The sequence below is a fragment of the Erinaceus europaeus genome, chromosome 1 (assembly GCF_950295315.1).
Source record: "Erinaceus europaeus chromosome 1, mEriEur2.1, whole genome shotgun sequence".
Lineage (NCBI taxonomy): Eukaryota > Metazoa > Chordata > Mammalia > Eulipotyphla > Erinaceidae > Erinaceus > Erinaceus europaeus.
Window position 1 is genome coordinate 65273711 of NC_080162.1, and position 13008 is coordinate 65286718.

General features: G+C 38.0%; 1 protein-coding gene across 3 annotated transcripts in view; it reads left to right on the plus strand.

The window, feature by feature from the left end:
* The window catches only part of PAK5 (p21 (RAC1) activated kinase 5), a 352864-nt gene extending 340103 nt beyond the window's left edge, over positions 1–12761 (plus strand). For all 3 annotated transcript variants that reach the window (XM_060186557.1, XM_060186556.1, XM_060186558.1), the window contains 3 exons: positions 4734–4859; positions 8810–8944; positions 10536–12761. In XM_060186557.1, the coding sequence (XP_060042540.1) occupies positions 4734–4859; positions 8810–8944; positions 10536–10691 (417 nt within the window). In that variant the 3' untranslated portion in view covers positions 10692–12761. The remainder of the gene's footprint in view (positions 1–4733; positions 4860–8809; positions 8945–10535) is intronic.
* Positions 12762–13008: the final 247 nt, after the last annotated feature.

The following is a 13008-nucleotide window of genomic DNA, read 5'->3' on the forward strand; positions in this document are numbered from 1 at the left end:
ACAGACCTGCTGAACCCCTTGTGAATGAGCAGGTGGGGAGCAGGGGCTCAAACCCAGGTCCTTGTGCAGATCTTTGGGCTTAGTAGTATGTGTGCTTAACCAGATATGCCACCACCGAGCCCTCTGAATGTTACCTTTTAATAAATATTCATACTATTTCTCTTCTCCCTGGGATGTATGCTACTTAGGTATTCCCATGTGAGAAAAATAAAGGGGAAAAAAACATTTTTTAAAAACCCTGACATAGTCAAACTCTTGTGTATTTTTCCCTCCTCTTGTGTAAATCCCAGGCTAAAAGCGATAAATTACAGAATTTTCATTTATTAGAATTTTTTTTTGCCTGCAGCATTATTGCTGGGGCTCAGTGCCTGCACCATGAATCCACTGCTCTTGTAGGCCATTTTCCCCCCTTTGTTGCCCTTGTTGTTGTAGCCTTGTTGTGGTTATTATTGTTGTTGTTGATGCCTCGTTGTTGGATAGGACAGAGAGAAATGGAGAGAGGAGGTGAAGATAGAGATGGGGAGAGAAAGATAGACACCTGCAGACCTGCTTCACTGCCTATGAAGTGACTCCCCTGCAGGTGGGGAGCTGGAAGCTCAAACCAGGATCCTTCTGCCGGTCCCTGAGCTTTGCGCCATGTGCGCTCAACCCGTTGCGCCACCACCCAACCCCCACTTCTTAGAATTTTTTACTACTTTACTTTTACAACAGAGCAATAAGGATTAAATGCTATGGCCACAAGACTCTCTTCTTCATACTACATGAATTGTTATTATATGTGGTATCTAAGTTTTATTTTTCTCCATATGCCAAAGTAATTGACAAAACTACCTCTCCACTAAGCTAGTTTTCTTTAGCATCCCATCTGGAGAAATTAAATATCCTCTCACTGTCACCACCACTAGCCTTGGCCTGGTTATAAAGAACATGAAAAAGGAAAGGGAAAAAATCATTTTATACTTTCCAAAATATTTCCCTGATTTCATCATTTCATCTGTGCTTCAACTTTGATTCTGTAAAAAAAAAAAAAAGGAAAAAGAAGTGGCTTTAGAGTTACAAAAGTAATCTCAGAAATAGCACTAACATGTCTTCTACCTCATTATCCATAGCATGTATAAAATGTATGTGTATGTATCAATATGTAATAAAAGTAAATCAAGTAGGATGTGACTTTTCAGCACCTACTGGTTACCCAGCTTTTAATGAACACAGTAAGGCTTCACATTAAAAGGCACATCTGTGGCTGGGAAGGTGGCTCAGCACATGTCAAAGGCCCTAGATTCAACCCCTGGTACTGTATATGCCAGAGCAGAACAGTGCTCTGGCCACATATCCTCTGTCATAAAATAGATGGATGAATGAATGAATGAATAAATAATAAACTAAATACCAAGGCTGTTGCTCCTAAGAAATGTCATTCCTAGCTGGGGTACAAAATCAGCAGTTTAAGACTGAATGAATACCAAAATTTTCTTATATTTGTGGAAAAGAGAAAATAATATAGTATCCTAAGAATAAATTGGTTATGCCTTCTTATTAAGATAAGGGAAAAAAACAAAGGTGTTCTCTCTCACAACTCCAAAATAAGAATAATAACCCAATAAAAAGTGGATCAAACGACTAGACAGTTATCTAAAGAAGAGATGTACATAGCTCACAGACGTATGAAGAAATGCCCCCATTTCACTTATCATAAGAGAAATAGAAATCAAAACTCACACCTGTGGCCTACATCAACAAAGCAGGAAATGACAAGTGTTGGAGAGATTTTGGAGGAAAAGGGACTCTGCTCCACTGGTGGTGAGAATGCTAAGTGGTGGAGCCCCACTGAAAGACTTTACGGAGAGTCTTTAAACAAATAAAAATGGAATTACCATATGATTTGACAATACCACTCTTAAAAATCTGGCAAAAGTACATTCAAACATGAATCCAAGGAGGAATATTACCCATTTGTTCATGGCTGCATTATTCACAATAGCCAGAGAATAGAAACAGCTAAAGTGCCCATTGATAGATGACTGGTGGAAGATATTATGCGATGTATATTCTATGAAATACTACCCTACAATCAAAAAAGACAAGTTTGTGTCTTTTGGAACAAAATGAATGATTATACTTAACTAAATAATGAAGTGGAAGATGGAGGCCGGCGGGTAGTGCCGCAGGCTAAGCACACATGGGGCAAAGTGCAAGGACCGGCCTAAGTATCCCCATTGGAGCCCCTGGCTCCCCACCTGCAGGAGATTGCTTCATGAGTCTGCTGCTGTCTATCTTTCTCTCCCCCTCTCTGTCTTCCACTCCTCTTTCAATTTCTCTCTGTCCTATCCAACAAAAATGACAGCAATAACAACAACAATGATAAACAACAAGGGCAACAAAAGGGAAAAATTGGCCTCCAAGAGCAGTGGATTTGTAGTGCAGGCACTGAGCCCCAGCAATAATCCTGGAGGCAAGAAAAAAAAAAAAAGAAGAAGTGAATGACAGCTATTGGATTTTTCACTCATGTGGAATCTAGAGAATTAATACACATTAACTTGCAAAAAAAAAAAAAAAGGAGAAAGAAGAAAGAAAGAGAGAAACTGTTTCTAAGATTTTGAGAGACCTATAGGGAGGTGATACATAAAACTTTGGGGATAGGTGCGGTGTGGAACTATATCCTATAATGTTAAAAACCTTGTAGCCCACTACTAGTCACAAATAAAAAAATAAATTTAAAAGCATGGAAAGAATCTAAAATGTCCAACTTGAAAAGGGAAAAAAAATAAAGCCTTTTTTTTTTTTAATGTCTATACAGTTAAGCCAAAGGAATGGACAAAATTCTGTGCAAGATCTTTATGGGGAAACTATCAGTTTTTGGCAAATTAAATTGAAGAACAAAATTTTAAAAGGTATCCCATGTTTATGGGTAGGGAAACTCATTATCTTGCTTATCTCTTTTTCCTTTTTTTTTTTTTCTTTATTTATTGGGTAGGTAGAGACAGCCAGAAATCACGTGGTAGGAGGAGACAGGGAGAGAGATACCTGCAGCACTACTTTATCCTTGCAAAGCTTTTCCCCTGGCAGGTGAGAACTGGGGGCTCAAAGCCAGGTCCTTGCACATTATAACATGTGCACTCAGCAAGGTGCACACCACCCAGCCCTTAGATTCACCATCTTAGAATATAATTTCTTCTCTAATTGATCTATAAATTCAATCCAAATCCATTCAAAATATAATTTTGCAGATGTTGATAGCAAAGTGATTCCAAGTTTTTTGATAAGTCAAAAGATCAATACACTATATAAGAACAAAATTACAAGACTGACTTCTTGATGGTAGGACTTATAAAGTTGTAGTTATAAACACTATGTGATATTAGAAAAAAAATGTAGACCAATGTAACAGGATAGGACCCAAAAATATATTCATGAATATTATCAGCTGATTTTCAACAAGACAGTAAATAAAGGCAACACTATGTTGTAAAGATGGTTTTTAGCAGATGGTGCTGGAACACCTAAATACATACATGTGGAAAAAGAAAAGAAGGAAAGAACTAAATATATACTGTACCATTCACAAAACTTAGTCCCATGTAGAAATACACTAGTTAAAACTGTGGTTTTTGTAATGGAAGAGAAAGTTTTGTATTAAGTAAGCATGGGAGGAAAAAGAGTACCCAACAAAAAATACATAGAAAGAGAGAAAGTGAAAGTTGGAAACCAAACTCTAAGGAGTCCTAACATGTAATAAGTGGGCAATAGAGGTAGAACCAGACTAAAATGACTGGAAATTTTTCAAAATATTGAATGAACTGAGGAGAAATTGTTACCTTAGAGACTATACTTTGATCTAGGAAGATGTTAACTTTATATGGCTATTCTGAACCATTTCTAGCTAATATCTGAAGCACTTATCTCTCACTGTGTTTGTATCAGTACTTCTAAACCTCTATGTAACAACTGTTTTCAGTGATACCATCTGAAGTTCAGCTCAGATCATCATGAACAGAAATCATACCTCCCAGACATAAACGGAATCATGGTCATCTGGGATATGTACACTGGTAGTGTACCTAACAATGCAGTGTGGTTTGAAGAGTATTCTTAAAAGATTTTTTATTTTTCAATTTTTTGTTATATACAGTACTATTATATAAATAACATCTGTATGTGTGTTGACTTATTAGGATCACTACCTAAAACTGATAACCAAGTACTAGTAACTAGTGTCTCTGTGTCTGCATTTTTGACTTGTGTTGGTGTTTAGACTGACAATTTCAGTTGTCATGAGAAAGAGAGAAGATGGGGAAATGTGGCATGAGCCAATACTTAAAAGTGCTATGGCTCACAGAGAATTCACTAGGAATAGCCATTTAAACTAAAGCATCATTTGTTACATTGAAATTGTTGATTTGTATGTAGTTAATGAATTTATTGTTTGGGTATATTTAATTTGTAAAGTATTCGAGATTTTATAATTTTAGACAATATGCAAGCAGCAAAAGTTTAAACATTTGCCAGTCAATTCTGATGGACCAGCTCAGTTAAATGACCTTTTCCCAAAAGAAAAAAAAAATGGATCATATCTTTCCTAGAAAAGTATCTGGCAACCTCTCCTCCAATATTTCCAAGACCTCCAAAATGCAGACTGTGAATGAGACTCTTATTTTAAATTTGAAAGTCTCTATTTTTACAACTCAAGTCAGTATTTAAAAACTACTAGTGTATGCATTCCTTTTCCTTTCCAGATAAAGTTATCAGACTTTGGTTTCTGTGCTCAAGTTTCCAAAGAAGTGCCAAAGAGAAAATCATTGGTTGGCACACCCTACTGGATGGCTCCTGAGGTGATTTCTAGGCTCCCTTATGGGACAGAGGTAAGAAGGTGATTGTGCCTTACAATGGCAGGGGCCAGACAAGTTCAAGAATGCAGTGGTTGAGAGAGTGGTTAGTAATCACATTTGACTTTAGATTTGACCTCCATTCACTTGGTGTGTCACAGAGTATGTTATGGCAGAGGGACACTGACCACCACTGCAGAAAATGACACAACATTTACCCAGGGAGTGTTCACTAAATTCCCACAATGCTTGCTGGAGGAGATGTACTGTTTGGATGAACAATCATGTTTTCCCATGGGGAAAAAAAAAATGTGTATGAGAGAGGTTGGGAAGTAATGTACCCAGCTGAGCACACAAATTACTATATGCAAGAATCCTAGTTCAAGCCCCTGGTCTCCACCTGTCGAAGGGAAACTTCATAGATAGTGAAGCAGGTTTGCAGATGACGATCTTTCTCTCTCCCTCTCTATCTCACCTCTCAATTTCTGTCTGTTCTATCCAATTAAAAATAAATAAATCACATGTATTTTAAACAGACAAAAAACAAAAACCTTTTGAGTATTTTGGTTTCCCTCCAGAAATAATCACTCATCATCTGTTAAGCAGTAGAGTCTGGATATGTAAAAATGAAGAGGCTGGAGAAATGGAGAGAAAAACATCAATAAGGGAATATTGTAAGCAGAAGCTCTGAAGCATGCAGGGCCACTCATACATGAAGACCAGGAATTTGTTTTAGCTGGGCAATAGATGTTTCCATGCATTCCAGCACAAATGTCAATTCCAAGAGAGAAGCATGGAAAAGGTGTCATGGTCCAATGAGCTAAGGATATTAGCATAATATTGCATAAGTTAAGGCAGGCTCTGCTCTTTTTCTTGCCCTTGAATGAGAACTCAACTGTGCTTTTTCTCACTGTGGTCCCAAGAGCATGAATTCTCAGTGAAGGGCAGTGCAAGAATAATAGCAGGAATGAAGCTAACTGATAAGAGGTGTAATGAGGCTGCAACAGAGAAATGGCTGTCACTGGGAATTTATAGCACAGCTATGGGTTCTCATTGCCTTGGCCTCCCATGCTTTACTCTGAAAGAATTGCATGTCATCTCTCCCTTTTATTTTTCCCAGCCACTGGAAGTGGTCTTATAAAGCAGGGGTTTTGAGTGTGCTGCTTCAAGACGATAAAACATGTAAAAATTCTCAAAGAAAGAAGGGGAAGGGAAATTAATTTTAAAAATCAAATGAAGAAAATAATTCAGGTTATTGTCTGTGTTGTTTGTAATCTGTTGTGATTACGTGAAAAGCTGTTATTTTTATGGTTTCAGTGTAGCTTTATTTTTTTTTTAATTTTTAATATCTTTATTTATTGGAGATAGCCAGAAATTGAAAGGGAAAGAAGAGAAAGAGAGGGAGAGAGACAGAGAGACACCTGAAGCTCTGCTTCACCACTGACGAAGCTTTCCCCCTTGCAGGTGGGGACCTGAGGCTCAAACCCAGGTCCTTGTGCATTGTAATAAATGTGCTCAACCAAGTGTGCCACCACCTGGTCCCACTTTATTCTCTATGTTTATAATGAAACTTAAAAATTTTTATTTTTACGAGCTGGGTGGTAGCTCATTTTGCTGAGCACACATGTTACAATGTGCAGGGACCTAGGTTCAAGCCCCTAGTCCCCACCTGCCAGAGGAAAGCTTTGTGTGTGGTGAAGCAGTGCTGCAGGTTATTTCTCTGCCTCTCTCCCTCTCTATCTCTCAATTTTTGTCTGTCTATATCCAGTAAATAAAAAAAAAGATAGGGAGTTGGGCGGTAGCGCAGTGGGTTAAGCACACGTGGCACAAAGCGCAAGGACCGGCATAAGGATCCCGGTTCAAGCCCCCCGGCTCCCCACCTGCAGGGGAGTCGCTTCACAGGTGGTGAAGCAGGTCTGTTTTTCTCTCCCCCTCTCAGTCTTCCCCTCCTCTCTCCATTTCTCTCTGTCCTATTCAACAACAATGATATCAATAACAACAACAATAATAGCTACAACAACAATGAAAAACAACAAAAGGGAAAATAAATAAATATAAAAATTAAAAAAAGAAAACAAAAAAATACCAAAATGTTTTGAAATTAAAAAAAAAATTTTTTTTTGAATGGCGGGATATCCTCCTTGGATAGTGCACTGCTTGGCCTTGTCTGCAAACCAGATTTTAACCCAGCCCCCACCATACTAAAGGGAGCTTTGGTGCTAATCCTTGCTCGCTCACTCTCTATCTCTCCCCCCCAAAAAAAAAAGAAAAAAGAATTTTATTTCTTGTCTGTGCTGATAAGCAGATAAACAGATAAGTTAGCAAGGTAAAAAAAAATGTCTAAACTTCAGAATTTTCAGAAATCCATCACATCTAGGGCGCCAGACAATGGCGCACCAGGTTAAGCACATGCATAGTATTAAACCAAGGATCCGCACAGGATCCTGAGCCTCTGGCTCCCTACCTGCAGGGGGGGTCACTTCCGGGTCACTTCACAAGCAGCAAAGCAAGTCTGCAGGTATCTGTCATTCTCTGTCCCTCTCTTCCTACCCCTCCTCTCTCAATTTATTTCTGTTCTGTACAATAAAATGAAAAGAATAGCTGCCAGGAGCAGTGGATTCATAGTGTAGGCACTGAGCCCCAGTGATAACCCTGGAGGCAAAAAAAAAAAAAGAAAGGAAGGAAGGAAGGAAAGAAAGAAAGAAATTCACTACATCTAATTGATAGAATCTTTTATTAATAACTATAGTCTTTTAAGTTTTGTTGTGAGAGAGTTTCATACAAAACCTTGAGAGAGTGAGAAGCCAGAACACAGTTCTGTTGCATATGGTGCCAGGGATCAAACCAGGAATCTCAGGCCTACAAGTCCAGCACTGTATAGATTAATCAATTTCCCTCACCACAGCAGCAACTTTTTTAAAAATTTCTTTACTGGGGAATTGATGTTTTACATTCTACAGTAAATACAATAGTTTGTACATGCATAACATTTCCCAGTTTTCCATATAACAATACAACCTCCACTAAGTTCTCTGTCATCCTTCTTGGATATGTATTCTCCCCACCCATCTACCCCAGAGTCTTTTACTTTGGTGCAATATGCCAATTCCATTTCAGGTTCTACTTGTGTTTTCTTTTCTGATCTTGTTTTCTTCTGCCTGACAATGAGATCATCCCATATTCATCCTTCTGTTTCTGACTTATTTCACTTAACATGAGTTTTTCAAGGTCCATCCAAGATCAGTTGAAAATGGTGAAGTCATCATTTTTTATAGCCGAGTAGTATTCCATTGTGTATATATACCACTACTTGCTCAGCCACTCATCTGTTGTTGGGCACCTGGGTTGCTTCCAGGTTTTAGCTATTACAAATTATGCTGCTAAGAACATATGTGTACACAGATCGTTTTGGATGGGTGTGTTGGGTTCCTTAGGATACATCCCCAGGAGAGGAATTTCAGGATCATAGGGTAGGTCCATTTCTAGCATTCTGAGAGTTCTCCAGATTGTTCTCTACAGAGGTTGGGCCAATTTACATTCCCACCAGCAGTGCAGGAGAGTTCCTTTGACCCCACAACCTCTCCAGCATTTCACAGCAGCAACTTTTAAAAAGCAAATGGGAGGCTGGTGAAATAGCTCAATGTTAGAGCATAGGATTTACATGCCCAAATCCCCAAAGGTCCTATGTTCAATCTCTAGGCAATGCTTATATGCCAGAGCTGAGCAGTGCTCTAATTTCTGTGAGGAAAAGCATTTCCTATCTCTCTTTAAAAAATAAATACATAAATCTTTAAAAAAAAAAAAAAGGAGACTTGCAAAAACCCAGTCACTCAGCAATTCACCCTAAAGATCTGTATTGCAAAATTTGTGGTTGTAAATAACACATTCATTTATGAATAAGGATGAATCTCTTGGGTTACCTGGGCACATCTAACATTTTGGAGCATTTTTCTTACCTTTTATAATCAGTAGGTTGTGCCTAACAGGTGGACATCTGGTCACTTGGCATCATGGTAATAGAAATGATTGATGGTGAACCCCCCTACTTCAACGAGCCTCCCCTCCAGGCCATGCGGAGGATCCGGGACAGTTTACCTCCAAGAGTGAAGGACTTACACAAGGTGAGAGTAGTATTTGTTGATGAAGTCAAAGTCATTCTTGGATTGTTCAGTCTTTTTGTAGTATTAAAGACTGCCATATCACAGTCAGCGGTAGATCCTGGTTTGTGTGTATAGATTTTGGAATTAGAATCTCTTATGTTTTATGTTCAAATTATTGGAAAGTGCTTCAATCTCTTCATCTCCAAAACACACCTGGGAATACAGAGTATAATCAGTTCTCCTGCCCCGGCCTGCGGGGTTATCTACGGAAACCTAGGGTAGGGGACGAGAGAATGGAGGGGACAAGAGACATGAAGAAGGAGAGCAGGTCATGAGGTCTGATCAAGCTCTGAAAATTTTATTTTGCAGCCACATTTTAAGCACACACCATGAGGAAGTTCTGCTAAGGTAGTGGGGGGAGGGAGGTGGGTGAGCAACTTTCCAAACAGCTAGATGGTAATCGCAGTTCCAATGCGGAATGTCCGCTCACCGGTTATGTGAGAGACTTAGCTAAGGTTTTGGCTCCCAGCATTCTCCTCTGATGGTGTTCACTCTAATATTGAATCAGGCACTCTACTCAGCACTCCTTCACTGAAAACATATTGCATGCTGGTTACTGGGCTAATGGGGCTGTCACATACCACAAAATCCTAGTTCTTTGATTCTCATAGAGCTTGCATTCTCATTGGGAAGGCAAATCCCAAGCTACAAAGAAAAATTTGGGTGAAAAGTATAATTTTAGAGGGTGATATATACTGTGAAATAAATAGGGCATTATGAAAAAAAATTGGATGCTTTTTGAGGTTGAAAGTAGAAGAAGCCTTTTTTGGAGAAAGCTCATCTGAACTGGAACCTGAATGGAAAGAAGAAGCAAACCATACAAAGGGAATAGTGCAAGGGCCCTAAGCCAAGATGGAAGACTTATGCAACTGGGGCAAAGTAGTCAAGGAGAATGGACTGTGTGTCAGAGAAGGAGGTAGGGGATATTGCTGAGGCTTGGGTGCTTGGCAATGAATTCACCGCTACTATGGCTATTTTTTGTTTTTTAACTTTTATTTCATCAGATAGAGAAAAATTGAGAAGGGAAATTTCATAGAGAGGAAGAGAGAGACACCTGCAGCACTGCTACACAGCTTGAGAAGATTTCACCCTTGCAAACTGGGGACTTGGGGCTTGAACCTGGGTCCTTCATCAGCATTATCACTATTGTTTATGTAGTAAATATTTTATTCTTCTTGCTCCATCATTTACTCATACAATTTTAAAATTGAAAAAGGAAAGCTAGGGAGATAGTGTAGCAGTTGTGCACAGGAGTTGTATACAAGAGACCCCAGGTTCAGTCTCCAACAGCACCAATAGGCAGACATAAGCTGTGTTCTTTTTTTTTTTTGTAAATAATAGTCATTAACATAGTGAAACTTGAAAAAGCTAAAGAAAACTATGTGTTAATAAAGGCAACCCCTGTTATTGTTTCCCTAACATCTTGCTCTTCTAGGTGACATTTGAAATTTGATGTTGTTGATAGTATGACTTTCTCATCAATTAGCTGGGAAGTCATTTTAGGACTGAGTTTCTGTGCTAATCCTCAAAATGGCCTCTTGTGTTCTCACAGGTGTCAGCAGTGCTCCGGGGATTCCTAGACCTGATGCTGGTGAGGGAACCATCTCAAAGAGCCACAGCCCAGGAACTCCTTGGACATCCATTCTTGAAATTGGCAGGTCCACCATCTTGTATTGTTCCTCTCATGAGACAATACAGACATCACTGAAAACAGGATTAATGTAGGTGGTGAAGCTACTTGAGGACATAAGAATAATTCAGGAAGACACAAAGAAACCACATGCAAAAAAAAAAAAATACCAGCTCATTGGAGGGACAGTGTGATGGCCAGCAGGGTTTGACAGACCAGGGCATCTTCTTGTGTCTTAAACAGGCATCTCTCCACTGACAGCAGGCACGGTCATTTGGAACATGGCTTTAAAAAGTCAATATTATATTTTTCAGCCCTTCACCCAGCAAATCAGAAGGACTCAGTACAAACTCCGTTATGATATATCCTAGCCACATGCAGGGTAAAAGCATAGGATTTTCTATATTGAAAGAATACTTTTCTGGCAAAAAAATAAAAAAGAAAGTAAAACAAAAAAGCACTTTTTTCTTAAGGTCGTAGTGTAATGTATTTTGCAATGAATTTGTAATTTTTCTGTACGATAGTTTTGATAATTTATAGTACTTTGATGTCACGTAGCCATTGTATCAGTTGAAGTAATAATTGTTTACTAGCAAGAGTTTGAAAAAGCCTTTCCTACTTTTTTAATCCCTTTCAGAGAACCAACGATTCTTTAGGAACTTTGAATACTGAATGACTCTCAATCACCGTCAGCTTTAGCAGAATATCTTTCTTATCTTAACAAGTGTCTTATGTGATGGAAGGAAAATTAAGAGTCGTGGTGATGATGGTATACATTTCATTTATCTCAGCCAAAAATAAAATTTGAGTTGCAATATACCACTAAACTACTCCTTGGGATAAAGCTAAATCTTTTGAAAAATCACTTTTTCTTCAAACTATAAATAGCAAATGATTTTTTTTTCTTCTGATCAAAGGATGTTTTCCCTAGTGGTCTTCCCACGTGGGTATGATGTCCCCCTTCTGACCAAGTTTCCCTTCCAAGGAATAATTTCATTGCTGGGATCACTGAATTCAGTTCTCCAAAATGGATGTTTCTATCAGGCTATGAGAATCCAGTCTCACAAAGGGAAAGGAAAGAGAATGGGACAAGATGTTTGGTTTTGTTTGTCACTGTTTAAAAAAAAAAAAACTCTCTATGCTAGCACACCAAACTCTTGTCTGTATTTACCTTTGTATCACAGTATTAATTGGTATTGTTCATGTATCATGCTGGAAGTCTGAACTGACTCTAGAAGATGAACTAGGAAGGGGATATTTTACCAGGTATGATCTGACTTCAGTTGTGACCATGTTATAATGTGTTTCTGACATAGGAGAGTTGTGCTGCTGTCAAAATCTTCTTGAATGTTGATAAAAATGAATGACTACTACAATACATTTTGTGTTGCCTGTTGGATGAATTTGCATGTTAACTGTAGGCCAATATAGATTTGCCTTTAAAACGCTGGAAGAGCTACATAGTCATTATTAGTTTCTATTAATTATGCATCAGACAAAAGCCATTTGTTACCAAACTAGAAAACCAGAGGCTTTTCTTAGTGAATTCATAGGCTGTGACAAATATGAATTTAAATTTGTGAAAATGCTCTGGTTGCTCTAAGCATAATTAAGAATTTTTGTAACTAGTAGGTTGCTAATTATTTATTATAACTAAAAAGGAAAGAAAAGGCATAAAATGACCTTCTACTGATTTGATTTTCAGTTTTCCCCCAAACTGAAAATGCCACACTGTAAGTGGAATCTACAATTTTGTTTCACATAACACAACAACAATTGTTTTGTAAAATATTAATATAAATGTGTAAGAATAAAAACGATGTAAATCCAGAAAATATCAGTCCTAAGAGTTCATGGGACAGATTGTATTCATATAATTGGGATTGTGTAGAAGTAGAAGGAAAAATGAAAGGAAATCTTTATTCTTTAATTAAAACCATTACAAAAATTGTTATGGAAAATAGTGGGTTTGGGATACCAAACATTTTCAACAATATAATTAAAATTTTTCTGTAATTTTTATCACTGAGTATTTTTTAAAGTATTCATTACATTTATCAAAGATTACTGTAGCTTAAGTGGTTTTGTGAGCATTATTGGCAGAAGCTGCACTTGCAAATAAAAATAAATGTTTGCCTTTTTCCCATCTGTTATTGGAACTTCTAGTGATTTTTTTAATTGTTTTTCATGAGTAACAAATAGGGCTTCTTTGTGATCCTGGAGGACACAAATGAATTGGCATAAAAGAAAAAAATGTGTATTTATGAAAGGTGTAGAAAAAGAAAGGAAGGAAGGAAGAACTATTAACCAGGAAGGATGACATGAACATTTATCCCATCACAATGATAAGGATGCTAGTATATAGAGTTCATTTCTCATCTAGAAATTTTTAGGA